Genomic DNA, 27,906 nt, shown 5'->3' with positions numbered 1-27,906 from the left:
CCTGCGCCCTGCCGCCCGCCCATCGCCGAAAGGAGGAGGTGGAGGAGGAGGCGGCTCGGGGAGAGCGAGCAGCGAGCTGGAGCGCGGAGCGTGAGTGAGGGAGCCAGCCGCCGCCGCCGCCTCCTCTCCGTAAGCAGGAGCCCGGGCCGGGGCCCGGCACGCCGCCCCAGCCCCGCCCTCGTCGCCAGGCCGCGAGGGCAGCGCGCGCGAGCCAGGGGAGGGCGAGCGACGAGCGAGCGAGCGCCGGGAGGAGGCGGCCGGACCGAGCGGGCGCCGCGCGTGTGGCGTGAGGGGAAGCCGCTGCCCGCCCCCTTCGCCTTCCCTTCTCTCCCCCTCCCCGCTCCCCCCCCGACGCGGAGCAGCACCATGTCGGCGCCGGCGGCCAAAGTCAGTAAAAAGGAGCTCAACTCCAACCACGACGGGGCCGACGAGACCTCAGGTGAGGAGCGGGCGAGGCGGGGGCCGGCCGCGCCGCCATCTTCGCCGCCCGCCCGGCCCGCAGGCCGCCGCGGGCCCGGGGCGCGGGGGGTGCCGGGCGGCCGGGCCGGCGCGCGCCTCGGCGCCCTTTTTTGTGCGCGCGGGGCCGGGGCCGGGTGGCGCCGCGGCGGCGGACGGCGCGGCGAGGCGGGGGCGCTGCGGCCTGCTCGGCGCGGGCGGAGGAGACCCCCCCTTCCTCTCCCCCCTCCCTCGCTCTCCTCCCCCTCCCTCCCTCCCGAGAAGCCTCTCTTTATTGTGCTCCGCCATGATGCCTCGCTCCCATCAGCCGCCGCCGCCGCCACATGGTGCGGCCGGACGCGGCCCCGCGCCCGGGCCTCCGCGCGGCTCCCCCTTCGCGCCCGGGCCGCGGGCGGCGCCCCCGCGCCCCCACCCGGAGGCCGGCCCCGGCGCGGCCGTCGGCCTCGAGCCGGCGCGGGGTGGGGGCGCGGGGAAGCACGCGGCCGGCCGCGCGCGGGGCCCGGGCCGCCCGGGAGGATGCTCCGGCCGGCCCCGGGCGCTCCCCACGTGGGGCGGCCGCCCCGGCGCGGCAGCGCGCGCAGGAGCCTGGCGCGGCGGCCGGGGTGTCGTGGGGGCTTGACAATGGGTCCTGGAAAACCTGCCGGCCTTCCCCGGAGAGGCTTTCCCGGCAGGGGGGCTGCGAAACCCGGGATGGTTACCGGAAATGCACGGCGCGATCGGGCCCCTTCACGCCCACTTAGCTTTGTAGGTTTGGCCGTCTTTACCGGACAAAAGGGCACCTTTCCGTCGCACACCCCCTTTGCCTCCTCTCCCTTCTGTGGCTCGTAGTTTCTGACTTCACGCTGCCTCTGCTCCACGATCGTGTGGGGCCGCATGTGAGGGCAGCCCGCCTGAAATGGGGTTGGAGGGATGGGAAAGGTCAGATGCGAATCCTGGGGTTCCTGTTCGAAGAGGGTAGAGTCGAGTGTTGACGATGGCGGGGTAGTTCCCAGGGCCTTGCCTGTCTTTGTAGGCGTATCTGATGTCTTAATTGTAAGCGGTACTCAACAGGAATTTTAACTTTGTATAAAAAGTGATGCTACTATCGAGATAGGTGGTGGTCTAGTTTTTGTTACCGTGAGGGAGTTAGTTTCCGTGTTCTGGTCAACAGCTAGTATTATTCTATTGCAGGTATATAATGCCGTAAGTAGTAAGCATTCGGAATGTCTGGATAAGGTTTATTCCTTATCTTTCATAGTAGAAACTTTTAACAGTCGGTCTCTTTCTTGTAATGGGACTCTTAAAAAGTGCTACTGTCAAACATTTTGAGTGGCTCGGGACATAGCATGATTTGTAAATAGTATTAATTAAAAAATAATTTGTCGACTGCGTGCTTGAACACGTGGAGAGCATGCCGTGTAGTAGGCAGGTTTTTTTTTTAACAGCTTTATTGATAGAACGCACATCACAGACAGTGTTAACATCAGAAAACCCGGTTAAGTTTATCTTCTGATTAGTGTTGAGTCTTACGCACCTTTGTCTTGCAGAAAAAGAACAGCAGGAAGCAATTGAACATATTGATGAAGTACAAAATGAAATAGACAGGTAATGGTTTTCTTAATTTACTTTGGAGAAGTTTTCTGAGATGCATCTTCTGGTCTCGTGTCATTGAAACTGGTCAGATGAGTCTGTGTCCACTGGCTAAGTGGGAGATGATTATGACTTAATTGTAAATGTTATGAAGATTCAGTGTTATTTTTCTGTGAATTTTGTAGTCACCAAAAAGTTTTGGATGACGGTACATTGACCTTGTAAAGATTGGGTTTTGCTTTCCAAGGCTGAATTGCGGTGGTGGACTTCCGATAGTTAGGATTATGGCATCAGTGTTCCTCTGATTTGCCGTATAACTTTATTTGATTAGCAGCGTTTTTTTTTTTTTTTTTTAACTTCATCTGCTGACTGAAACAAGTGAAGTTACTCTAGTGATGGAGAGTAAATGAAGTAAATTTACAAAGTTACCAAAATGCTCAGTTTGGGCATTTTAAGAACTGTCACTTACTGAGTGCTTATTGGTAAAGTAGATCAAATTGTCATCTTAGTTTTGACTGGAGTCTATAGCTACAAAAATCTAGGTCATTTGGTTATTATAAATAGGTACTTTGCACTGTTTTAAAGCTTAACAAGAGTAAATATTCTGTAGCCTCAGCAATTTGTATTTGTCCAATACCATCATTGTCAACGTCTTTTCATTTGTTTCAGACTTAATGAACAAGCCAGTGAGGAGATTTTGAAAGTAGAACAGAAATATAACAAACTCCGCCAGCCATTTTTTCAGAAGAGGTCGGAATTGATCGCCAAAATCCCAAACTTTTGGGTAACAACATTTGTCAACCATCCACAAGGTATGTTATGGCAGAGCATTATTAAAGGGTATGAGCTGTCCACCTGTTAAGGGACCTTGGTCGAGAACTTGGTCCAACAAGTTGGTTACTTGCAGAGATTGAAACACTCAGAGACAGGAGGCTGGTAATTAATGCTTTTTATTTATTTAGAAGAAACTATTCTAACTGAGGATTCTGTTTAATTACTTAATAGAAGATGGTGACAGGTCTGACGCTCTGAGCCATTTGGTTTTCAGTTATAGATTCATGAACCCAAAGATGCTCACTAAAATTTGGAAGATTGTCACTTGAGTTGCTCATTAATGCTTGTGTTTTTAATATTTGATCTGTAATTTGCTGGTCTAGTGTCTGCGTTGCTTGGGGAGGAGGATGAAGAGGCACTGCATTATTTGACAAGAGTTGAAGTGACAGAATTTGAAGATATTAAATCAGGTTACAGAATAGATTTTGTAAGTATCAGTAATTCATCTTTACCACTGTGGAAATTAACTTGAGCTTGGTTAGAGGGGCTGTTTGTATTGATTTCTAATCTTCTGATCATTTATTATAGTATTTTGATGAAAACCCTTACTTCGAAAATAAAATTCTCTCCAAAGAATTTCATCTGAATGAGAGTGGTGATCCGTCTTCAAAGTCCACTGAAATCAAATGGAAATCTGGAAAGGTATTTGAGGAATTGTTGACAAAAATATCATTTTGTATGTTTTGGTTTAGTCGAATCATTTACCAATACTGGTGCTTTGGTAATGTGTTAAATGCAAATCCTTAAGATAAACTCCAGTGTGTTAAAGTCAAATACAATAGTTTGGAACTCTATAAATTATAGTGCAAGGTTTTAAAGAAATGGACTACATTTAAGAAAAAATTTATTTGAGGAAGATTAGTCCTGAGCTAACATCTGTGCCTGTCTTCCTCTATTTTATGTGTGGGATGCGTGCCACAGCATGGCTTGATAAGTGGTGTGTAGGTCCGTGCCTGGGATCTGAATCGGCAAACCCTGGGCTGTTGAAGTAGAGCACACGAAGTTAACTGCTATGCCACAAGACTGGCCCCAGTACATATATTTTAGATGATCATACTATGTTGTGATAATGGTGGTTAAAGTGGAACTATTTTATGAAAAAGCCAAGTTTAGATGGTACCTTTTTGGGAAAAGCTTGCCATACAAATTTGACAACAGTCTTTGCAGACTTAGAATTCTAGGACTTCTTTCTCTTTACCTGCTGTACGTTTTATAATTTCTTTTACATAGAATGGTAGTGTAGATAATATACTGATGTCTGTTTTTTGTTGTGCTTTTGGGTTAAAATCTTATTGTTTGAATTATAGGGAATTTAGGTGTTGTAAAGAGCTTATAAGTTTTTCCATCCATTTAGGATTTGACGAAACGTTCAAGTCAAACACAGAATAAAGCCAGCAGGAAGAGACAGCATGAGGAACCAGAGAGCTTCTTTACCTGGTTTACTGACCATTCTGATGCAGGTGCAGATGAGTTAGGAGAGGTTATCAAAGATGATATTTGGCCAAATCCATTACAGTACTATTTGGTGAGTTGAGAAGGTTCTTTTATTCAAGAGCGGACTTGTCTTGTTTGTTTGAAAATGAGTTCTTAAGGTAGTTCTTGGTTCTTTAAGGTTCCTGACATGGATGATGAGGAAGGGGAAGGAGAAGAAGATGATGACGACGATGAGGAAGAAGAAGGATTAGAAGATATCGATGAAGAAGGGGATGAGGATGAAGGTGAAGAAGATGAAGATGATGATGAGGGGGAGGAAGGAGAGGTAAAAGAAAATTTGGTTAAATCCAAAAAGAAAATCTTTAAAGGATTAACCATGTTACTTTAGAGGTTTATATATATTGTCTAACGGAACTGTAACTGTGTGTGAATTTGTAGAAAAGATAAGCTCTTCTGTTGTTCAATATTGAAGGAAATTGATACATTCGTTGTATCAACAATTTAACCAGTTCTGCTTTTGTGGTTGGCTTTTATGACTCCTCGATCTTGCCCTTCCCTAGCCAGTGCTCAATGAAAGTGATGTGGACTGTGTAGCTGGTCAGATTCTGAGAAGTCTCCCAAATAACAAGAATTTGGGTATTTTGGACAAACTGTAAAGTTTTTATAGTCAGATCGGGATAGATTTGTGTTTGGTTGGATTATTCGGTCCGAAAGGTATCCAGTGATTGGGTTAATGTGGAAAAGTTAATTTATCTGAAACAAGATCACTGAGTTTTCCAGTCGCGATTCAGTGCAGATGGACATATTCCTAAGATTAGATGCCCCCGTAGCATGTGGTGTTCTGTGGAGTCCGTCACAGTCCGTATGAATGTTGGGGAATAACTTTACAGTTAACCCAAAGATGAACTACCCACTTTTTCTTTTACAGGAGGATGAAGGAGAAGATGACTAATGGAACACTGATGGATTCCACCCTTCCTTTTTTCATTTTCTCCAGTCCCTGGGAGCAAGTTGCAAGTCTTTTTTCCCCCCCCTCTTGTGCTCAGTCGCCCTGTTTTTGAGGTCTCTTTTCTCTCCTTTATACCATGGTTCTCAACTTATTTTGGGGGGAAATACCTTGAGCAGAATACAGTGGGAAAAGAATCTCTACCCCTTTCTGTTCCAAATTCATTTTTATCCCTTCCTGTCTCAACAAAAACTTTATGGAATCAACACCACCGTGCTCTGTGGGAAAAAAGAAAAACCTTCTGCTCCCTTAGCTCTGCTGGAAGCTGGAGGGTGCTAGGCCCCTGTGTAGTAGTGCATAGAATTCTAGCTTTTTTCCTCCTTTCTCTGTATATTGGGCTCAGAGATTACACTGTGTCTCTATGTGAATATGGACAGTTAGCATTTACCAACATGTATCTGTCTACTTTCTCTTGTTTAAAAAAAAGAAAAAAAAACTTAAAAAAATGGGGTTATAGAAGGTCAGCAAAGGGTGGGTTTGAGATGTTTGGGTGGGTTAAGTGGGCATTTTGACAACATGGCTTCTCCTTTGGCATGTTTAATTGTGATGTTTAACGGACATCCTTGCAGTTTAAGATGACACTTTTAAAATAAAATTCTCTCCTAATGATGACTTGAGCCCTGCCACTCAATGGGAGAATCAGCAGAACCTGTAGGATCTTATTTGGAATTGACATTCTCTATTGTAATTTTGTTCCTGTTTATTTTTAAATTTTCTTTTTGTTTCACTGGAAAGGAAAGATGATGCTCAGTTTTAAACGTTAAAAGTGTACAAGTTGCTTTGTTACAATAAAACTAAATGTGTACACAAAGGATTTGATGCTTTTCTCTCAGAACAGATAAACTTAATAGGACTTCCCAAGTTTGACTTGTATAACATGTTGTCAAACTTTGTCGCCCTAACTCCGTATTTTTTGATACGCACTTTGCAGGATGACCTCAGGGCTATGTGGATTGAGTAAAGGGATTTGAATCAATGTGTTAATGTCTCCATAGCTGGGAAATATCATGGGTACAATTTGTCATCAGTTTCCGAAAATTTTCACATCATTTGGGATATCAGATTGCTCAAAAGTCAGTTTTGAGTATGTTGTACCTTCGATTTGTATCTCAAATTAGCATTTTAAAAAATGGGCGTTTATTTACCTGGATACAATAATAGTGCCTGCCACCACTATCAGACAGACCTGGTGCTCTAATGCCAAGTTACACACGGGGCAATTGCTGGCATGTCTTTATTGGCAATATAAAGTGTGGCCAAGAAGACAGGCTCTCAGAGTAAGAAGTCCATATTGGTGGTAAGAAACTCAGGTCAGGAGTACTTTTGTCTCAAAGTACCAGCTATTTAGCATATAACTCAAATGAGACCCATCTGTGTGAATCTGGGTGAGACAGTGGACTCTGCTCTGTCTGCTAAATGCCACTGTGCATAGAATAACATTTTGAGAAGCTACCTAATGCATAAGCTTTTTAATGCTGTAAAATATAGTAACTAAAATTAAATGCCACTTTTTCAGAGATGAATTAATGAACAGCCTGGTCAAATTCAAAGCTTTTTGATGTATAAAACTTTATAAATGGAACTATTCCATCAATAGGGAAAGTGTAATGAAAACCTGTCTAGATGGATAGTATGTGCTTTCTGCACAGGTTTCTGTTTAGTAAATACATCACTGTATACTGGTCAGGAATCTTGCTCCAATAAAGGAACATAAAGATTTTTTTTGACTGGGGTCATTCTCCTTGTTTTGTAGAGAAATGTTATTACTTTTGGATTTAGGTGGTGAGCCAGCTTTTTTTTCCTGGTCTTGTTATTTGTGTTCATAGTGACTGGGGAGGGGGCAAACTGCTCTTCAAATAGTTCAGCAGTACTTAGTACAGCATAGGTAATGTCTGCATGGAGAGGCATGTGTAAAGTCAGGGGCAAGTTACTGTGTTACTTGAGATGTAGTAAATTCCTGAAGGGATGGAGTTTTAAAGTCTCAACATTTAAAGGACTTTTTGCTAGGGGGAAAAATAGTCAGTTGAACTAATATTAGATAAGCCTATGTTTTTTGTTTCACACACTTAACAGCTTACCAAAACTTTATGTGCTGGTGAGATCCTAGCGCTGTTAAATTATAGGTCACGTTTAACCACATATAACATTCCTTCATTTTGGGGAATGTGGTCAAAAAATAGGAACTCCTGAAGGTAATTTCCTCCCAACTATTGAGGTTACCCTTTAGATTCCCCTGTGCCTGCGAATCTTGTGAAGGAGTGCCAGGCTGTGAAAAAGCAAAGTGAGGACCTTAGTGCACGGGGGAATGGCTACAGAGCAGCTGCTGTGCTCTGTGCCCAATTGCAAGAGGAGTTCTTGGGCTGGCCCTTAGGCAAGTGTGTATTGGAAAGTGCCAGATGAATGGCTGAAAGCTCCTTTGGTACAAAGACATTTAAAAAGAAAACAGCCAATAATGGCTGTTTGCGTCCTTTCTCTAGGAAGAGAGGACATCTTCCAAAGCTGTGCCATCCTCAGCTTCTGAGGGGAGCGGAGTAACTTCCATGAATTGAGGCACGGGACAGTAGCTTTTCTCTGTACATTTAATTCCAAGACCTTAAGGGATATTCTATTTTAGACCACCCCTGCAGTTGAAATTACTTCTATCTCCAGTGATGTCCTGATTTCTAAAAGACTTAATGGTATTCCCTGACCTCCATGATAGGCCTGGAACTATTTCACCCAACTTGCTCTAAAATGTAGGTTGAAATGGTCCATAGAGTTCCTGGGTTCTTGGGCTGACATTTGCTTTACATCTGGCTTGCTTCACTTGTATCAGCTGTTTGGCTGCTAAAAGGTATGAATTTTTGACTCTTGATGGATTTTGGGGGCCTTGGGCTTCAGAGGATTCCTAAACAATTGTTTCTTGGTTAATTTGGTAATCCTTATCATTACTGCTTTATAATACAGCTGGTTTCATAGTTTCATTTGGTCCCAGAAACAGTTTTTCTGCTTTTTCTTTTTAAGATTTTGCTATGAACTCTTTCTAGTTATTGCCAAGAATGGAATTAGGTTGCAAAAAGTGAAGACTTTCAGGATTTCCTGAAGATGGAGACAAGTTCTTTAGGTGATGAATGAATAGTCATTTCAATTGTTCAAAGAGGAGGGGTCGGCCCCGTGGCTGATCGGTTAAGTTCGCGTGCTCTGCTTCAGCAGCCCAGGGTTTCACCTGTTTGGACCCCAGGCGTGGACCCAGCACTGCTCCTCAGGCCATGCTGAGGCAGTGTCCCACATAGCACAACTAGAAGGACCTACAACTAGAATACAACTATGTATTGGGGGATGGGGCTTTGGGGAGAAGAAGAAAAACAAAGTAAAAACAAAAAAAGAAGATTGGCAACAGATACTAGCTCAGGTGCCAATCTTAAAAAAAAAAAAGTCAATATCTTGGGGGCTGGCCCAGTGGTGTAGTGGTTAACTTTGCACACTCTGCTTTAGCAGCCAGAGGTTCGAAGTTTTGGACCCTGGGCGTGAATGTACATACCGCTCATCAAGCCATGCTGTGGTGGCCTCCCACATACAAAATAGAGGAAGATTGGCGTAGATGTTAGCTTAGTGTCAATCTTCCTTAAGCAAAAATAAGGTTGGCAGCAGATGTTGCCCAGGGCCAATCTTTCTCACCAAAGAAAAGAAAAAATAGGACTTTTTTTTTTTAAGATTTTATTTTTCCCTTTTCTCCCAAAGCCCCCTGGTACGAAGTTGTGAGTCTTTCCAGTTGTGGCATGGGGCACACCGCCTCAGCATGGCTTGATGAGCGGTGCCATGTCAGCGCCCGGGATTAGAACTGGCAAAACCCTGGGCTGCCAAAGCAGAGTGCGCAAACTTAACCACTCGGCCACGGGGCCAGCCCCGAGGACAACATCTTATCATTTTGAAAAGTCTGTCTCCCACTCTGGCAGTGACCATGCCCTTCTGAATATGCAGCTGTGTTTATGAAGACTTACAAGTTTACTATTTAACAAGTCCGAGGGAAAGAAATGCGGTTTTGTGATTAGAACAAGCATAGAGAGGACTTTTCAAGTGGAGGGTGTGTGGCTATGTGGTTGGTTGGTGACACTGTACTTGAATATTTCCCGACAGAGGCAAATCTAAATCTAGATGGATTGATGTTTGCAATATTGAGAAGAAGAAAAAGGGTATAGACAGGGAAAAGTGTTTCCTTAGGTACCCTGCTAGGAAGTTTTAGATTCCTTTCAGGTTGCTGTTCATGCAATTTCAACAGCCAGTTAGCTGTGGAGTTGGTTTGTACTGTTCATGATCACTGGGTGTTGAATGTGGCCCACCATTTTCCTAAGAGTTGCAATTTCATGAAGTACCATCACCATCAGTCATACAAGATGCAGCTGTCTGGTCAGAACCGTCCGTCAGCCCAGGTCTTGGGGTGTAGGTTTGCGCGGCCTGGGCTTCCTTAGGGAAGATGGATGGATTCTGCTGCTTCTCAGCGTCTTTCCCTCTGCGGCAGGTGACACAGTGAAACACTTCACAGCAAACTTGGAAAATCATTTTGAGTTCTTCCACAGAACTCAGCATTCTGGCTGTAGGAGAGGATAAATGATCCTCAAGATGGGAAATAGACGCCTTCCTGAAAGGTAGAGCTTTGCTAGTTTGAGTCATGGCTTTTTCTCAAACCTATAACCTGCAGTCAGAAACTGGTAGTCTTTTTACTTTTTTTTTTTCACTGAGGACGATTCACCCTGAGCTAACATCTGTCTAACGTCCATGCCAATCTTCCTATATTTGTATGTGGGTCACTGCTACAGCATGGCTGATGAGTGGTAGGTCCACACCTGGGATCCGGACCTGCGAACCTGGGCCTCCAAAGCAGAACACCCAAACATAACCACTATACCACAGGGCTGGCCCCAGTCTTTTTACTTCTAGATTATGGTTAAGTAACATTCAGTTCAGGGCAGCTTGATAATACCCCCGTTTAAAAGAGCCTACTATGTGCCAGGCTAACCTACTGTGTGTTAACATCTAGCCCTCAAGAACTCTATGTACGTGTGTAAAAGTGTCACTAGCCTCTGATGGTGAGTGTAGGCACATCCCCCAGTGAACCAAGTTGCCTTTGCATTTGTTGATGCCACTTGTTGATTTCCCATTGCAGGACCCAGGATTGTCCACGGCTTGCCAATTTCAGTTTTTCCAGTCCATTGTGAGGGAGGTGATCAGGGCAAAGTGGAACTGCCTTGGTTTCCTTCAGTAAAAGCGCTGGAGGGCGCTTCTTCCAAGTCAGCGAGTAAGCCACATTCAATTATTTGACCCTTGCTCACTTATGGCCTCTCAGGCCAAGCTCTTTCCTTGAAGCCTTGGCACCAAATACTGGTGAGCACAGGATGCCGGAAAGTGGCTCAACAGCCCTAGACTAGGCCATAAAGAACCCAGATTCCCTACGCAGGCAAGCCGTTGCCTGCGGCCTAGTGCAGCTGGATACTTTCCGAGATAGTGGCTGTCTCAAGGTGTAAATGCGCCTTCTGTTTAAAAGGGCTCTTTAGGGCAAAGGTGGAACTGGCTGTATCGGAAAGCGCCAGAGGATACAGTGATGGGGGACTGAGAGACGTTTGGTTTATTCATCTGTGATTTGCAATTTGGCTTAATTTGAGTGCGGTTTTACTTTTCCCAGACGCATATGTTTTCATAGTGGTTCTAGACAAGACTGACCACTCCATGGGGGCGACAGGTTTGGGATCAGCCCATTTTACACCAACGATTTTCCGAACGAAGACTTCGCAGCAGGAGCCAGGTGGTGGCGGGGCTCCTAGGAAGAGGAGGCTGACCCAGCCTGGAGTGGACCGGCCACACAGGCAGCGCCCCGCGGCCGGCAGGCGGCGCTGTCCCTATCTGGGCCCGCTCCTCTGAGCGCGCGCCGGGACAACTAGGGAACTCCCGCCCGAGAAATGTCCCGTCCTGCACTCCTGTCCCGCGGCGGGGGTCAGTGTCGCGTGGAGCGGGAACTGCGGCCTCACAAGAGAGGGGATACTGGGTCCCAAGTCCCGCGGAACGTCGAGTCCAGGGGAGGTGCCGGGGCCTCGGGGTCAGGAGTGGGGTCCGGGGCGCCGAGGCAGCGCGGCCGAGAGGCGGCGCTGGTCCCAGGTCCCGGGAGGGCCAGCGGACCTCGGGAGGGGGCGCCCGATCCCGCGGCTCCGGCGCCGCTTCCCGGGAAGTTTCAAGTTTGAAAGTCCTGGCGGAGGGGCCGGGGCTTCCGGAACCGGAGCGGTGGAGAGGAGGGGCGAGCGGTCGGAGCGGCGCCATGGAGGAGGGGGCACCGCGGCAGGTGAACGGCGCCCGGAGAGGCCGGGCTCTGGGCGCGGGCCGAGGGGGTGGGGGATGCCTCATTCACCGCTGGGGGCGCACCGAGCTCCCGCCGCGTCCCCAGCCCCGCACTCTACATCCGCACCCCCAACCCCTCCCCGTACCCCTCCCAGCCCCTGCCCCCTGCCCCCCTACACGTTCGCAGGGTAGACCTGAGCCCTGGGGGTAAGTCGTTCGTACTCCCCGGAGACGTCCCCAAATCACCCCCAAGTGACTCAGAACCTCCAGTCAGGCCAGTCATGAGCACGTCCGAATCTGCAGTCAGGGCCACCAGGGTGGGCCCCAAAGTTTCCCCAAATCGGTTCTTCCAGGTTGGAGTCTACCGTGCGGGCACATGGGGAAGCGTCCTGGGGGAGAAGACTGTGTGTGCGCAGGCAGAAGGGGGCCCGGGAGGGGCCAGTCTCCGCGCACTTGAGGGGGAGCCTCTCCCCAGCACCCGGGCACCGGGGAGCGTGCACACCACGGGGAAGGGCCTAGCCCAGCGCCCCAGCGGGAACCTTCGGGTACACAGGGTTCCAGCCCGCGTGCGAAGGGGCGGGGTTCCTGCCAGAGCTGGCGATAGGTGCGCATGGGCGCAGGGGCCAAGGCTGTGTGTTCGGCTGTTACTGGGGAGGGAGAGGTGGAGTTCTGGCCCCTAGCAAACGGGGGTGGGGGCATTTGTGTACAAGATGGGGTCCCAGCCGCAGAGCAGAAAGGGAGAGGCTGTGTGCACATGGTAGCATTCCAACCCAGGGCAGGCAGGACTGTGGGCTATGCTCAAGGGTGCGGTGTCTTCCACAAGGCTCCTCGAGTGCCCCCACCCCAACGGCTTAGGCAGCCTTCAGGGCTGCGTCGGCCCCCTCCCACCCCCTTCCTCCGGAGGCCCCTACGCCTGTTCCAGCCGTGGCTTGTACACATTTTCCGATTTCCTGTGAACGTCCGCCCAGCAGGCAGCTGGGTGACTCAGGACCCCGGTGGCCGGGCCCCCCGCTCCATGGGATCTTTGTTTGCTCAGGCCTTTGGCTCTGGCCTTCTGGCCTAGGGCCCTCAAAGGATTTCCTGAGCCCCGCCCCTGCCCCTGCCCTCTGACAGGCGGGCCAGCAGGCCAGTGGAGGGGGGATGGAGGGTCCCTGAGGAGTAGCCACCCCTTCCACCGGGCTCAGGAGATGGATTGCAGAGAGGTAAGGGGGAGGCCCTGCCAGAGTCCCTGTGAGGGGGCATCATGGGCTGCCCTGGGCTGCGGTCAGCTTTGGCACTGGTGGGTTGAAATGTCGGCCTCTGGGAAGGAGGTTTTCCTCCTCTGTTCCAACCTGGGGTGAAGCGGTGAAAAGCCTACTTCCTCCCAGGGGCAGAGCCGGGAGTGGGTCCCGGAGACCTCCTGAGCCCCTCTGTGTGCCTCTGCTTTGCCACCTGAGGCACTGGGGCGTCAGGGGGACAACCCTGGCCTCTATTCAGGCCTCCAGCTGCCCTCTGTGTGTGACCTTGGGTGAATCCCCAGCTTCATTTCTGGTCCCAAATCTTAGCCTGAATCCCAGCCTAAAAGCAGTCTGATTAAGCATGGCTGGCGGGGAGGGGCTGGGGCCCAAGAGGTGGTGGTATCACCTTCTCTGTGTTGTGACCTTGGACAAGTTACTTAACCTCTTTGGGTCTCAGCTTCCTTATTGCTAACATGGGGATAAAACTGGCACCTACCTCATGGGGTGGTTGTGCAGACTGACAGGTTAACGTATGGCAAGCTCTTAGAACAGAACCTGGCACTCAGTGCACAGCAGAAATGTAACAATTTTTCCCCTGACCTTTCTCTCATGGCAGAGGACAGGAGCATGGGCTGGGTAAATAGCCTCGAGCTTTCCATCTGGCTTAGGGTCCTAGCTCTGAGGTCGGAGATGCTTCCCAAAGCCCTGTGTCAGTCCTGGGTGCGGTCCACGCCTCCCTCCCCTCTACCTGTGGTGAGCGGGGAATGTGGTGGCGGGACGAGTGGGACGACTGACTCCTCTGCCATTCCACAGCCTGGGGCGGGCCAGCGGCCCCCTGAGGATGAGAAAGAGGTGATTCGCCGGGCCATCCAGAAGGAGCTAAAAATCAAGGAGGGTGTGGAGAACCTGCGGCGGGTGGCCACAGACCGCCGGCAGCTGGGCCATGTGCAGCAGCTGCTGCGGTCCTCCAACCGCCGCCTGGAGCAGCTGCATGGAGAGCTGCGGGAGCTGCATGCCCGCATCCTGCTGCCCGGCCCCGGGCCCAGCCCTGGGCTCAGCCCTGGGCCCAGCCCGGCTGGTGAGTGAGGGGTCGGAGCAGCCACCCTGGAGCAGGAGGCCAGGCCCACCCAGCTCCTGGGCCTTGGCCACTCTCAGAGCCTTGCAGGTTGCCCCTGCCCAGGAGGGGAGAGGAGGAGAGAGCTAGGCCATAGGGGGCTCTTGACTCTGGGTGAGGGGTACATGTGCCCCATACTCTGTGCACACAGAACCTGTGGCCCCAGGACCCCGGCCACCAGCAGAGCAGCCAAGGGCTGGGCACCTGGAGGCCCTCCAGAGGCAGCTGCAGGTGGAGCTGAAGGTAAAGCAGGGGGCCGAGAACATGACCCACACGTACGCCAATGGCACCCCCAAGGTAAGGCTCCCAGGGTCTGATGGGGAGAGATGTGGCTCTCAGATGATCAGGGGAGGTGCTGCTCTAGTCCCTGTTCTTTTTTTTTTTTTTAAGTTTTTATTTTTATTTTTTAAAGATTTTATTTTATTTTTTTTCCTTTTTGTCCCAAAAGGCCCCTAGTACACAGTTGTGTATTCTTAGTTGTGGGTCCTTCTAGTTGTGGCATGTGAGACGCTGCCTCAGCATGGTCTATTGAGCAGTGCCATGTCCGTGCCCAGGATTCGAACCGATGAAACACTGGGCCGCCTGCAGCAGAGCGCGTGAACTTAACCGCTCGGCCACGGGGCCAGCCCCTCCAGCCCCTGTTCTGATGGGGATGTGCAACTCAGCCACTGACTCTAGAAGGGAGACACAGGCCGAACCCTTCGTCTGATGGGGGAGCCCCAAATCCCAGCTTGGCGGGGAAGGCGTGGCTCAAACTCCTAGTCTAACAGAGAGGGCACAACGCTGGTCTAACGGGGAGTCCCAGGCCCGGTCCCAACTCCCAGCATGATCCTGGGAGCTCGGCCCTGATATGATGGAGGAGGCTTGACCTCATGCCATGTCTGGTCTGATGGGGGAGCCTCTGCCCCAGACTAAGTCTAACAAAGGAGGCTGAGCTTCCACCCTGGTGTGACAAGGGAGGCTTGGCTCCAGGCCCTGGTCTGACAGGGGAGGCTCTGGGCTAGCTCTGTCTGATGGGGCGTGTGTCCTCACCCCATAGGAGAGGAAGCTCCTGGCAGCTGCCCAGCAGATGCTGCGGGATAGCCAGCTGAAGGTGGCCCTGCTGCGAATGAAGATCAGCAGCTTGGAGGCCAGTGGGTCCCCTGAACCAGGTGAGGCCTTGAGAAGTGGGGATAGGCAGGGCAGAGCAGGGCATGGGGCTGAGGGCTGACCCCTCCTCTCAGGTCCTGAGCTGCTGGCAGAGGAGCTGAGGCATCGATTACACATTGAGGCTGCTGTGGCCGAGGGTGCCAAGAACGTGGTGAAGCTGCTGGGGAGCCGGCGAACACAGGACCGCAAGGCACTGGCTGAGGTCAGACCCCGGGCCCCCCCATTGCTGCTCCTCTTTCAGGCTCTGCTTGTTCTCATACCAGCAGTGGCGGGAGGTCTGGCTGGCCTGGCCGTGCGGGATGGCCAAGAGGAGGCACATTCTGTCTAGACCTCATGGTAGGGGTGTCTCCAGGTGGCCTGAGTGCTGCCCCCTACCCCCAGCCCCCCTGGGCCAGTACCCCCTTCCTGTATCCCCTCTGCAGGCTCAGGCCCAGCTCCAGGAGTCCTCCCAGAAACTGGACCTCCTGCGGCTGGCTTTGGAGCAGCTGCTGGAGGGACTGCCTCCTGCCCACCCTCTGCGGGCTAGAGTGGCCCGGGAGCTGCGGACTGCTGTGTCTGGGAACCTCCAGCCTTCAGGGGCACTCGTGAAGCCCACTGCCATGACAGGTAGCCAGGAGTCCTTCCCACTACAGAGCTCGCCTTCCCTTCCCGAGAGGACCCCGAAACAGAGCAGAAGAACTTTGGAGAAGAGTTCCAATCCTGGCCCCACCACCCTCTTGCTGTGTGACCTTAGGCAACTGACATCTCCTCTCTGAACCGCAGTTTACTCATCTATAAAATGGGGATGATAACAGCACCTCCGTCATAGGGTTGCTGTGAAAATTCAGTGAGTTGCTGAATGTGAAGTGCCAAGCACAGGGCCGCCACAGTCAGCACTCAATCAATGATGCTCTTATGTAAATGAGTGACCATGATTAGGCTTAAAGGGCAAGTGTTAGGGAGCTCACAGCCCTGGAGGCCTTGGTACCCTGTCCTGGGCAGCTGGGACCATTAGAAAGGTCTTTCTTATCCCGAGCTGGATTTGTCTCCTTGTAGTGGCAGCTGAATTGCAATCAACAAATAATCTGAGAGTGTCGACTTTGGAAGCCCTGAGCTTCCTTCCTGGGACGCCGTGCCAATTAGAGAGTTCAACGCCTGCCCGCTCAGAGACTGTGCAGGGGTAGACAGGCCACATTCCATTGTGAGCAGAGCTGAGAAGGGGAAGTACGCAGGCTGGATGGGCCCCCTCACCTGGCCTTGGGGAATCAAGGAATGCGTCCTGGAGGAGGTGGTGTCTGAGCTTGGCCTTGAAGGGCTTATGGGAGTTGACCAAGTAGACAAGTTGAGGAAGGCAGCGAGAATGGCTTGTTAAAAGGCCTAGGATTCAGCTACTTGGGGCCACCCCAATCCTGTCTCCTGGCTAACCTCCTAGTTCCTTGAGCTGTTCTTCCTAAGATAATCTTCCAACTCTGGGCACTGCCTTTGTTTATAACCCCCTGGCCTGGACTCCCTAAGTGGTGCTCTTAGGGCTGGAGTCCCACTGCTTCCTCTACCCTTTGAGGGACAAAACTCGAATGACCTTGAAAATGAATCCACTTGGTTGCCAAAATACACTTTGTACCCATTGTGGGAGGCGGGCACTCATTTCCACTGTATAGATGGGGAAACTGAGCTCCAGGGAGGAGGGGAGACAGGACAGACAGCCAGGTTTCCTGCTGCCCAAGCTTGTCCCAGCCATGTGCTGCCTCGGCCCTGAGCCCTGAACAGCATGTCCTCATGCACTGTGGCTCCTGGCAGCCTGGCTGAGGTCTGAGTCTCACTCCTCTGCCTGTGTGTCCCCCTGCTGCCCCTGACAAGAGAGTCTGCAGGAGGGGAGGGCCGGTTGGTCTGTCTGCAGGGTGGCAGTGGCTACCAAGGCCTAACGTGGGCAGGGTCTGGCTTTAGCTACCTCCAGAGGAGAGGATAGCATTCTGGGGTCCCAGAGGCCCCTTTGGTGGCAGCAGTGGGAGGATGCCACCTAAGTCTCTCCTCATTCTCCCCCACAGGGACACTGCAGGTCTGCCTCCTGGGCTGTGAGCAGCTGCTGTCAGCCGTGCCTGGACGTTCCCCAGCGGCCGCGCTGGCCGGGAGCCCCTCCCAGGGCTGGCTTCGGGGCAGGGCCAAACAGCAGCGTGGTGGAGGCGAGCTGGCCAGTGAGTAGGGGGCGTGGGGAGCTGGGGGTGGGCAGCAAGGACAGCCACTCACAGCCTGCCATGAACTCTGGCTCTGGCCCTGCAGGCGAGGTGCTGGCCGTGCTAAAGGTAGACAATCGCGTCGTGGGCCAGACAGGCTGGGGGCCAGTGGCCAAGCAGTCCTGGGACCAGACCTTTGTTGTCCCCCTGGAGCGGGTGAGGCTGGCCCTTGTGCGATCACGGGCGACCCTGGGCTGTGGGGTGGAAGGCCGGCCAGGTAGGGGCTGGTGCCCTGTTCCACCCTCAGCCTGCCTCTCTGATGTAGGCCCGAGAGCTGGAGATCGGGGTGCACTGGCGGGACTGGCGGCAGCTGTGCGGTGTGGCCTTCCTGCGGCTGGAGGACTTCCTGGACAATGCCTGTCACCAGCTTTCCCTCAGCCTGGTGCCACAGGGACTGCTCTTTGCCCAGGTGCCCACTGGCCCCTGCCCTCTGACCTCACAGGGCCCTGGCTCCATCAGAGCTTGAAGGGCTTTCAAGAGTGTGCAACCCGCTCCCCCCCCTTCCAGGGGTGGAAATTGAGGCCTGATGGAGGAGGTCTCCAGGAACGAAGGATTCTCAGTCCTTTATAGGAGTCTAGGGGCCTGTGTCCTTGTCCTGATTCTGCCCTGCCTCACGTGTGACCCTAGACAAGTGCCTCTCTTCTCTGGGCCTCAGTTTCCCCAGTGGTACCGATGAGGACGTTGAATCTATCTCTCTGGGCCTTTCTGGCTCTTGCATCCATTGATATTGGGGGCTTAGGCTGGGATCCTGGAGGGTGAGGAGGTGCCTGTGGCAGATAGGGTGGGAGGGGACTGGTCTTCAGCCCTGCCCCATGCCCCCGCAGGTGACCTTCTGTGACCCTGTCATTGAGAAGAGGCCCCGGCTGCAGAGGCAGAAACGCATTTTCTCTAAACGCAGAGGTGTGGAGAGGAGAGGGTGTGCATGTAGGGTGCAGGGCAGGGCCCGTCAGGAGACCCCGGGACTGAGCCCCCCTTTTGCTCCCAGGCCAGGACTTCCTGAGGGCTTCCCAGATGAACCTCAACATGGCGGCCTGGGGGCACTTGGTCATGAGCCTGCTGCCCCCCTGCAGCTCCCCAAGCACGATCAGCCCCCCCAAAGTGTGCCCCCAGACCCCAGCCACACGCCGGGGGGCCGCTGACCCTGCCTCACCCAGGTGAGGAGCCGCCTGCCCCAGCCTGCCTGCTTCTCTGCAGCGTCCGCCTCTCTCCAGGTGCAGGGGGCATCTGTCTTTCTGTCCCGGTTGCCCACCCTCTGACCTCTGACTGTCATCTTTCAGCATGGCCGTGTGTCTGTCCCCCCCAGCTATTCCATCTGTCTGTGCTCGGCCATGTGTCTGCTTCCTCCCCACAGTAACTTCCTGCCCAAGAAGACCCCCTTGGGAGAAGAGATGAGGCCCCCACCCAAGCCCCCGCGCCTCTACCTGCCCTGGGAGCCAACCCCCGAGGAGACGCCGGTGAGGGGGCTGGTGGCCCTGGGGGCTGCCGGGGTGGGGGTGGCAGGGTTGGAGGGGAAGCCGGGAGGAAGCCCCACTCTGCCCTGAGCCCTCCGTCCTCACAGCGCACCAAACGCCCGCACATGGAGCCCATGACTCGACTCGGGCCACCTCCAGCAGCCTCAGCCACCAGGTACCCCCGGCAGGTTCACCTTCACGTCTGGGATGGTCATCCACTTGAGGGTTTGTGTGTCCGTTCATACATCACCCCGTGGCTCCTCGGCGTTCGCTGGTTCGCTCTCAGCTTCTTCCTCGCTGGACCCACATTATTGAGCTCCAGCTGTATGCCAGACTCCAGGAAACTACTGTTCTGGGAGCCTCCAGCAGGCTCTCTAGCCCCTCTCCCTCCCGCCCCATAACCGAGGACAGCCTAGGACCGGGCACGGAGGGTTTGGAGCGGCTCTTGGTGGAGGCCCAGCCTTGTCCCAAGGGGCTTTCTGTGCCCTCTCTCTTGCAGGAAACCCCCTCGGCTTCAGGACTTCCGCTGCTTGGCTGTGCTGGGCCGGGGACACTTTGGGAAGGTAGTGGGCTGAGGAGGGGCGCAGTGGAGGGGGGCGGGCAGGCCCCAGCACATTAGCTGGGAGGTCGCTGTGATCGTGGGGTAGTGGGTGGCGGAAGTAAAGGCTCCCCTGTACTGGCCACCTGGAGCCTAAGCTGTCTCTGGTCCCCAGGTCCTCCTGGTCCAGTTCAAGGGGACAGGGAAGTACTATGCCATCAAAGCACTTAAGAAGCAGGAGGTGCTGAGCCGGGACGAGATAGAGAGGTGTGTAGTGAGGCCGGGGGTACTGACCCTGGAAGGTACCCGGGACTGTGGGCACCGGAAGGCAGCTGACTGCTCTTGGGGCTTTGAAGAGGTGACCCTGTGGGGTCGGCCAGGCCTGGGTTCTCTTTAGCACCTGCAGTTGTTAACCGTGTGCCCTGGGGCAGGTCCCCTCTTCTCTCTGCACCTCCGTTCCCCCCTCTGTAAGATGGGACAGTGGCAGTGGTGGTCCTGCAGGTTCAATGACCCTCATGGGCCCCTGATACACAGACTCCATCCCTCTACCTGCCTGGCACCTTGACTGAGGACCCAGTGGGCCAGGGCTGCTGCGCTGGCTGCACGACACAGCCAGTGGAGGTGTGCCTTCCCTCTGAGCGCCACGGCCCCCCCTGCAGCCTGTACTGCGAGAAGCGGATCCTGGAGGCTGTGGGCTGCACAGGCCACCCCTTCCTGCTCTGCCTCCTTGCCTGCTTCCAGACCTCCAGCCACGCCTGTTTCGTGACTGAGTTTGCACCCGGTGGTGACCTCATGATGCAGATCCACGAGGATGTCTTTCCAGAGCCCCAGGCCCGGTGGGTTTCCGTCCCTCCTGACTGCCTCTCCCAGCAAGGCTTCCCTCGTTACCTGTACCCGGCCCCCTTCATCCTGCTTCCCCCAGGGTGCCCCTCAGCAAAAGAGCACTGAGTCAGGGAGGCCTCGGTTCAAATCCCGGTTATCAACTCACAGCATTCATGACCTTGGGCCTCGGCTTATGTGGTTGTGAACTGGGCTAATGACTATTTCATGGGCTTGTTGCATAGAAGAGCGTAACGTTAATAATTAACTGAGCACAGGGACCAGGGCACAGGAAGTGACTGGTGCCTGGAGTTATTTCTTGCCCACCAGAATGCAGCCTCTGGAGCTGGGTTTGCATATCAGCTCTGCCACTCGCTGTGTGACCGCGGGTGCATCACTTACCTGGAGTCCCAGATCCTCATCTGAAAAACAGGCGTGATGACTATCACCTGCAGGCTGCTGGGAGGAGCCCGGGAGAATGGGCTTGAGAACACTCAGCAGTGTCCCTGGCATAGAATCTAAGAGCCCAGGGAGGGTAGGCCGTTAGCAGGCAGCCACCCTGGGACAAGCTTGGGGCTGCTGTCAGGAGAAGTCTCACCCCCACCGTCTCTCACCCATATCTGACTCTGGCCAGGACATCTGGGGGTCCCCAGGCCATGGCCATTGTGCTTCCCTGCCTTGCCCCCCCTGCAGTACTGGGTCTGAACTCGCCCCTACACCACCCCGTCTAGGTTCTACCTGGCCTGTGTGGTCCTGGGGCTGCAGTTCTTACATGAGAAGAAGATCATTTACAGGTAACTTGTTCCTGAGATGCTGGGGAGTGGGCAAGGAGGCAGCTGCTGCCCTGCTCCTGGGCCTTGGCCCTTCTCAGCCCCTTTGACCTGCCCCCTCACCCTCAGGGACCTTAAGTTGGATAATCTTCTGCTGGATGCCCAGGGTTTCCTGAAGATCGCAGACTTTGGGCTATGTAAGGAAGGTGGGTGCCGACCGTGCAGGAGCCATGTCCTCCAGCCTTGCTCACCCAGCCCCGGTCAGCAGGGCTGTGGGCAAGTGGCATCTCCTAGGAAATCTCACCCCGGCCCTCATTCCAGGAACCAGCTGGCTGTGTGACTTCTTCTTCCCAGCCCTAGAAGCTCTTGCCCTCACGCAGAGGGAGAGCCTGTGCTTGGAGCTGGGAGAGGGCACTGGGTTCTGCTTTCTCCGTGACCTTGGCATGTGAGCTTGGCTGAGACTCAGCTTCCTCATCAGTCAGATGGCATGAGAACCATTCCCATCTCTGAGGAATGGGGCAGGGCTTGGCACAGGATTCAATATGTGGGGTCAGGAGGGTTGGCTGTTGATTTAACAACCACAGAGGCTATGGTGGACGAGACACACTAGCCAGCATCGGTGTGGATGTTGGTTTGCAGGGATCGGCTTTGGGGACCGGACAAGCACCTTCTGTGGCACCCCGGAGTTCCTGGCCCCCGAGGTGCTGACCCAGGAGGCTTACACGCGGGCTGTGGACTGGTGGGGGCTGGGTGTGCTGCTCTACGAGATGCTGGTGGGCGAGGTGAGCGCTGGCCCGGGGCTGCTGGGGCTGCTAGGTCGGAGTGGGTGGGGGTTGTCCATGCACCCTGCTGAGCCCCCATCCCCACAGTGCCCGTTCCCGGGGGACACTGAGGAGGAGGTGTTTGACTGCATCGTCAACGCAGACACCCCATGTCCCCGCTTCCTGTCCGTGCAAGGGCTCGAGCTCATTCAGAAGGTACTCACTGCAGGGTCCAGGGCTGGGCTGGACAGCTGCCCCTGCTCATGGGCCACCCGTCACCACCCATCCTTGGGGCCCTATGGCCCAGCTCACTTGGGATACTCAGGGAGGCGGGCCATGCCTCAGACCAAGAGCCCTCCACAAACCCCTGGCCTCTTGCCCAGCTCCTCCAGAAGTGCCCGGAGAAGCGCCTGGGGGCGGGTGAGCAGGATGCTGAGGAGATCAAGACACAGCCTTTCTTCAGGGTGAGTGGCCAGGGCCGTAGCGGTCCCGGCCGCCTGGCACAGTGGGGAGCGTGGAGTGACCGCTGGGGCTGCTGATCCCGTTGTCTCAGGCCCCTCTCCCCTTGCCCCCAGACCACCGACTGGCAGGCCCTGCTCGCCCGCGCCGTCCGGCCCCCGCTCGTGCCCACCCTCTGTGGCCCTACAGACCTGCGCTACTTCGAGGGCGAGTTCACGGGCCTGCCGCCTGCCCTGACCCCGCCGGACCCCCGCAGCCCCCTCACTGCCCGCCAACAGGCCGCCTTCCGGGACTTCGACTTTGTGTCAGAGCGATTCCTGGAGCCCTGAGGGCCTCCCGGCCGCTCTGCCCGCTGCCCCCAGACCCAGCCTCCGCTCGCCCACCTCTCTGCCCACCGGCCTGCACCCTGCCTTGGAAGCCTGGGCCCTGCCTGGCATTTATGAGCCCTAGGGACTTGAGGTGGCAGCCAGGGGGCTGCTGCTGTGGACTTGGCTCAGCCGCTGGGCAGAGTTCCCGCTCCCCCACTGTCCACCTCTCTTCTGCCTCCTAGCGACACCTGGACCAGAAAGGGTAGCACAGCGAGGAGCAGTCTGGTTTGGTTTTTAATACGTGACCTGCTTTATGGAATATTAAATTTATAAAACTGTGCACTGGGGGCAGCCTGGCTTGGGAGGCGAGGTGGGGTCTCAGAGGCCCAGGTCCTTTGTGCCTGAGCCCCCCATAGGTCCTCTTCCTCCCCTTCTCCCTTCGGAGGGCAGCACTGCCCACTGAGGCCTGGGAGGACGGGGCGGAGTGAGGAGCCCAGGCCCTCCGAGGGCCCACCCCAGCTGGGTGCGGCTCCTCAGGTTTTCAGGCACAAGATGGCAGCCCGCCTCCAGTGACCCTAAACAGCTTGGCTGCTCCCCTCCTCCTCCTCCTCCTCCTCGGCCCAGAGGGTCTCCCAGGACCCTGAGGGCCATCCGCAGAAGAAGTGGGCCAGGTTGCGGATCAGGCCGCGGTCGAAGGGGTTCCCGGGGCGCTGACGGAGGTAGGCAATGCGGTGAGAGGAGATGAACTCCCAGGTGGTGGTGTTGCTGGCCACCAGGTAGAGGTGCGAGGCCAGAAGCAGGCCGGCCACCAACGAGAAGAGGGACAGCAGCAGGAAGGTGGCAAACAGGAGCCCGCTGGACCGCAGCCACAGTCCCCAGGGCTGGAAGAACCGGAGGCCAGACCTGCAGGGCAGGATAGGGGTGGAGACCCAGAGCTGGGGGAGGGCAGGGGTGCCCCAGGGAGCCCGGTGAGCAAGCTGTTTGGGAGAGGGTCCAAAGCCCCTGAAAAGGGAGTTCTGGCTCTGTACACACCCTGTGGGTGCACGGTGCCCGCCCTCCCCCAGCACCCAGGGTGGCGCTGGAACCCACCATGCCAGGTACAGGCCCCACAGAAGCACCACCAGCTGCAGTGCCAGGTAGGCCACGAAGAGCGGGTGGTTGCGCTCCCCCACGCAGTTCTCCATCCAGGGGCAGTGGTGGTCATAGCGGCGCACGCAGCGACGACACTCCCGGCAGTGCCGGGCCCGCAGGGGCTGCTGTGGGCATGGAGGGAATCTGGACTCAGCACCCGCTCCCCTCTGGGCCCAACAACGAGGGGAGGGCTGAGGGAGGGAGGTCGGAGCCTGAATCTGGGAGGCTTTCCCAGAGGAGGGGTGAGGCCAAGGCACTGGGGCAGGAGGGGGTCAGGGTGGACCCCTCCCACAGAGGTCCCTGTATCACCCACCAGCACCAGGCAGTATCTGCAGCGCCGAAGGGGGATGGTCTGAGGAACCATGGCTGTCTGCTCCTCCTTGGCCTCCTCCTGAAAAGGAGGGGACAGGGTATAAGATAGGATCCTCTTGGGACGCAGATGGCATTGGTGGGCGTCTCCCTTGGGGGTCAGCTTAGCTCTGCGTGTGCACATTCTGGGGCCCATCCCATGCGTAACGGAGGTGGTGGGGTCAGGCAGAGTGCCCTGGACTGAGTGAGGCTGTGTGACCTTTGCCAGTGGCTTCCCCTCTCTGGGCCTTGGAGATTTCCTCACTGTAGGATGAGGTTCTAGGGCTGGCAAGAGAATTCACTGAGATGCCCCAGGAAAGCTCTCTGCACAGAGCCTATTTCTGGGGCCTTGGGTCCCCTGTTGGTGAGAGGAGTTTAGGCCCCAAGAGGCCCGCTGGTTACCTGGGGCTGGGGCTGGACGTTCACGTAGCCTGGGTCCATGAGTGACACAGCCAGGTAGAGCAGCAGGGAGCCCAGCACCAGGAGCAGGAAGATGAGGGGCAGGAGCAGCTCCCCCTGCTCTTCCCACTGCCGCAGTGCTGGAGAGGCCGGAGGAGGAGAGTGAGGCTGGGGCCAGGCCGAATAGGAGGGTGTGTTTGTGGGGGTGCAGCTGGAGGTGGGGAGTGTGTCCCTGGCTGAGTAAAGGTCTGGAAATAAGGTTCGAGGAGTGGTCTGGTGTGGCCACTGCATAGGGTACAGGGGTGAGAAGTTTAGGTACAGCAAAAAAAAAAAAAAGAAAACCAGTTCATCTGCACTCTCTGGAGGGCAAGAGGGAATCATGGAAGGTTGTAGGGTGAGATCTGTTTCTGAAAGTCCTCCTGTTGCTGGAGTAACAGAGTGAAGGGGCCAGACTTGAGTGGATGTAGGGGAGAGGGAGGAGGGGTTCCCACCTCTGTCTGCTGGATGGGGAGAGACTGGCCAAATCTGAGATGCCCAGGGGACAGACACAGAGGAGGATGGGGCCAGCAGGCTCCGATGCTGCAGGGGGACATGGGGGGGGCCCAGGCCAGGAATGGTTCAGCTCATGGAAGTGATTGAAGTGTTGGGGAGGGTGGGGGGCTGAGGAGTGAGGGGTGTGAGACAGCCAGACAGCAGAGTGTGGATAACTCTGGCGGCCCTTGATTGTAAAAGGGAGCAGAGAAAGGACTGGAGGTCCTTTCTGATGGGGAGACTGAGCAGGTTTTTAGGCTAAAGGGCAAAGGTGGCGAAGGGGACTTGAGAAGGTCTTGGGAGGAAAGTGAGAACGCCCCGCAGTCGAGGGGCTGAGGCTGGAGTGACGGGTGGGGGTGGGCGGTGCATGGGAGCTTGTGCTGGAGGTGGTCTGTGGCAGGTAAAGATGGGAAGGATGGAAGTGGGGGTGGGTAGGTGAGGTGAATGGGTCCTACCAGGGCAAGAAGCAAGGATGGGGACATGGGGCACAGGCTGCGCTCCTATGGGGTGTTCTGTTGCCTGAGGGTGGGGAGCCTGGACTTGGGCAGATAGTGTTCCCTGGGGTGGGCGGGATGCGAGTCCTTGGTCTAGTTGATTCTCAGAATCTTACAGAGGGAAGGTTGGGAGTCAATTCCTGGGAAGGATCGAGTGGGTCCCAGGATCAGGGAAGATGGGGCTCGACTTGGTCCTCGGATCTGGTGGGCACCAGATGGGTCCTGGGATGGACAGGGCATCTGGCAGGGATCAGGAAGATGCTGGGATTAATTAGGGATCAACTGGGTATTAGGCGGAAAGCAGGTGGCTCTTGGAATGATGGATCGGGCGGGCGGTTCAGGAGCTGGTGGAGATGGGGTGAATCCTAGGATCTTTGGGGCTTTGGCAAGGGACCCAGTGAGATCCAAAGGTCTGGGGAACCACGCGGGATCGGGTGGGTCCGGGGTCGAGCGAGGTCCGGCTCACCGGTATCGTGCAGGAAGAGCACCAGCGTGATCCCCCAGGTCAGCACGGTGTGGCCGGTCCGCACCAGGACCCCGGGGCTGAGGAGCGCCCAGGGCGCCATCGCCTCCGCCCGGGGCCCCACCCGGAAGAAGCGCCCAGAGGGGCGGGTGCTCCGAGGGAGTGGGGCCGCGGCCACCCGGGGATTGGCGGATCCGGGAAGTGGGCGGGGCTATCTTGGGCCAGGGAGGCTGCCTATTGGATAGCAGCTGCGGCCGAGTAGGCCCTCGAGCCAACAGGTGCCTGAAGAGGCCGAGGGCGGGGCCGGCGCGCGCGCAGCCGGTAACTCCCCCAACCCCACCCCCTACCAGCCAGGTAAGTTTCGAGAGCCGAGGAGCAGGCGCGAGTCCCGACCCCGCCCTCTGGGCTTCCAGCCCTGCCCCAACCCCGCAGCCTCGCGCATGCGTGCAGTTCCCTGGGCCATTCAAAGAGCCAGGCGTCTGTTACTCCAGGTTGTAGAGTTTGCCCCTTTCAGAGATGTGATAACTGAGGCCTCGAGCGGGGCCGGACTGGCCCAAGGTTGCTCCGTGGTGACACCCTTACCGCCTTGTTATTCATTTCACATGTTGCAAACGGGACGAGAGCAACGTGGAGGTCCGTGGTGCAGATTCTATGAAGGGCCCAACTTGGGTCAGAGTCAGAAACAGCAGCACTGTGCCTTCCTACCTGTGTGAGCTTGGGCAAGTTACTGAACCACTCTGAGCTCTGTCTTCTGTCTATATAAAGGAGACGGTAATAGTACCCCCCTCCTAAGGTGGTTGGGAGGATTAAATAATGGCAATACAGTGTCTAGCACAGGACTGTCTTGTCTCCCAGCTCTAAGCCAACACCTACACCCTGCCAGACTGACTTGCCCAACTCAAGCCTCCAGGCTATTCTAAAATGAAACCCCATCATTCACTGCTCACACTCCTTCACCTGTCCCCTCAGGGCCTTCCCCATTTAGCCCTGATCCCAACATCCACCTTCTTTCTCCACCAGATTGGCCCCCTCCCAGCAATGCAGTATACTCTTCTGACATCTGTCGTTTTTGTCAGTTCAGCATCCCTTTTTCCGTTGGGGGAACTGACTCTTCCCCATCCCATGTGGTTCTGGAGGAACTGAGACCCTCAGTCCATAGGGTGGTAGGAGAGAGGATGTGGGCATGTGACCCAGGAAGGCCAAACATAGTTCCCCATCTCATTGTCCCCAGTGATTGGTCCTACGTGGTGGGTACATGACATGGTAGGGCCAATCAGAATCATTCCATGGGAATACTGTATAGACACTGAGAGAGAAAGGGGCATTCTTTTGGATCTTAAGCATAAGGAATAGAATATAAGGGCAACTAGCAGCTGTCTTGATGCTATGTGGAGAGAGACTGTGACAGGAGAGAATGAGGTCAATTTATAAAAAGACATAGAGACAAGCAGCATTGAACAAGGGAGTGAGAGACAGTCTTAACCACACTGTCTGGGCCCCTAGATCCAGCTATGCCTAGAGCTGATATTAACTCTAGGTTCCCCAGTTGCATTAGTCAATGAATTCCCTCCCACCTTTCACTAGTCTGGGTAGGTGTTTGAGTTGAGTGTCACTTACAACTCAGTCTTGATTACTGCAATGGGTGCATGACTTAGTGTGCTGAGGGGGTCCACCAGCACCTCATCCACTTAATAAATAATCCTAAAGCTTCCATGAGTCAGTCACTGTGCTGGTGTCAAAGATAAATAAGTTAGACACTAGTTAAAGTGGTAACGACAGATTTTAATCCTCAATATACTACTGCAGGAGGGAAAGGGGGTCCAGTGTGAACTGAATGCAACTTCGATTTGTACAGAGGTGGCTGGGCATCTTAAAGGGAGGGTGAGGGAGTAGAGAGGACGCCGGGGGCTTGCACAGACTCAGGGAAGTGAGAAATTGCAAAGGGGCGGTCAGTGTAAATACTGACCAGGCCAGCTGTGTCTGCTGGCTGGCAATAATTGAAGCAGGCTTCTATCCTCCCACAGAGACTGGGAGACAGGGCCTGATCCTTCCTTAGAATTACACTTTAGATGGCTTTCAGGGCCTTGAGAAAAACACGCCTGAGTTGTAAAAAATACAAATATATTTTCAAAGGGACAG

At 54.7% G+C, this 27,906-nt stretch overlaps 3 protein-coding genes across 7 annotated transcripts; 2 read left to right on the top strand and 1 right to left on the bottom strand.

The window, feature by feature from the left end:
* Positions 1-10: 10 nt before the first annotated feature.
* On the top strand, positions 11-7,019 carry SET (SET nuclear proto-oncogene). Its single transcript, XM_044778637.2, has 8 exons — positions 11-439; positions 1,983-2,040; positions 2,695-2,837; positions 3,183-3,286; positions 3,388-3,501; positions 4,214-4,384; positions 4,472-4,618; positions 5,222-7,019. Exons 1-8 carry the CDS (start codon positions 367-369, stop codon positions 5,243-5,245), a joined length of 834 nt encoding a protein of 277 aa, XP_044634572.1. The 5' UTR covers positions 11-366; the 3' UTR covers positions 5,246-7,019.
* A 4,193-nt stretch (positions 7,020-11,212) lies between these two features.
* PKN3 (protein kinase N3) lies at positions 11,213-22,741 on the top strand. 3 transcript variants are annotated; one of them, XM_014863531.3, is made up of 22 exons: positions 11,213-11,609; positions 13,636-13,900; positions 14,088-14,233; positions 14,976-15,087; positions 15,160-15,287; positions 15,508-15,691; positions 17,110-17,256; positions 17,342-17,451; positions 17,561-17,704; positions 18,120-18,195; positions 18,281-18,449; positions 18,647-18,749; positions 18,854-18,921; positions 19,246-19,309; positions 19,460-19,551; positions 19,944-20,120; positions 20,835-20,897; positions 21,003-21,079; positions 21,513-21,655; positions 21,743-21,850; positions 22,018-22,098; positions 22,210-22,741. In XM_014863531.3, the coding sequence occupies exons 1-22, from the start codon at positions 11,586-11,588 to the stop codon at positions 22,420-22,422; spliced, it is 2,694 nt and encodes an 897-aa protein (XP_014719017.3). In that variant the 5' UTR covers positions 11,213-11,585; the 3' UTR covers positions 22,423-22,741. The 3 variants fall into 3 exon arrangements, with proteins under 3 accessions (XP_014719017.3, XP_044634569.2, XP_044634567.2); XM_044778634.2 differs by having other exon boundaries at positions 11,445-11,609; positions 22,018-22,054; XM_044778632.2 differs by lacking the exon at positions 11,213-11,609 and adding an exon at positions 12,650-12,807.
* Positions 22,679-26,105, bottom strand: ZDHHC12 (zinc finger DHHC-type palmitoyltransferase 12). Of its 3 annotated transcripts, none has more exons than XM_014863533.3 (5): positions 25,771-26,105; positions 24,283-24,419; positions 23,846-23,923; positions 23,491-23,657; positions 22,679-23,304 (listed from the first exon to the last, which is right to left on the bottom strand). In XM_014863533.3, exons 1-5 carry the CDS (start codon positions 25,868-25,870, stop codon positions 22,977-22,979), a joined length of 810 nt encoding a protein of 269 aa, XP_014719019.3. In that variant the 5' UTR covers positions 25,871-26,105; the 3' UTR covers positions 22,679-22,976. The 3 variants fall into 3 exon arrangements, with proteins under 3 accessions (XP_014719019.3, XP_070374703.1, XP_044634571.2); XM_070518602.1 differs by having other exon boundaries at positions 22,780-23,330; positions 23,492-23,657; positions 25,771-25,930; XM_044778636.2 differs by having other exon boundaries at positions 22,790-23,282; positions 25,771-25,930.
* Between the last annotated feature and the right edge of the window lie 1,801 nt (positions 26,106-27,906).

Source organism: Equus asinus, chromosome 10 (assembly GCF_041296235.1).
Source record: "Equus asinus isolate D_3611 breed Donkey chromosome 10, EquAss-T2T_v2, whole genome shotgun sequence".
Taxonomy (NCBI): Eukaryota; Metazoa; Chordata; class Mammalia; order Perissodactyla; family Equidae; genus Equus; species Equus asinus.
This window is presented reverse-complemented; position numbering and strand designations above follow the sequence as displayed.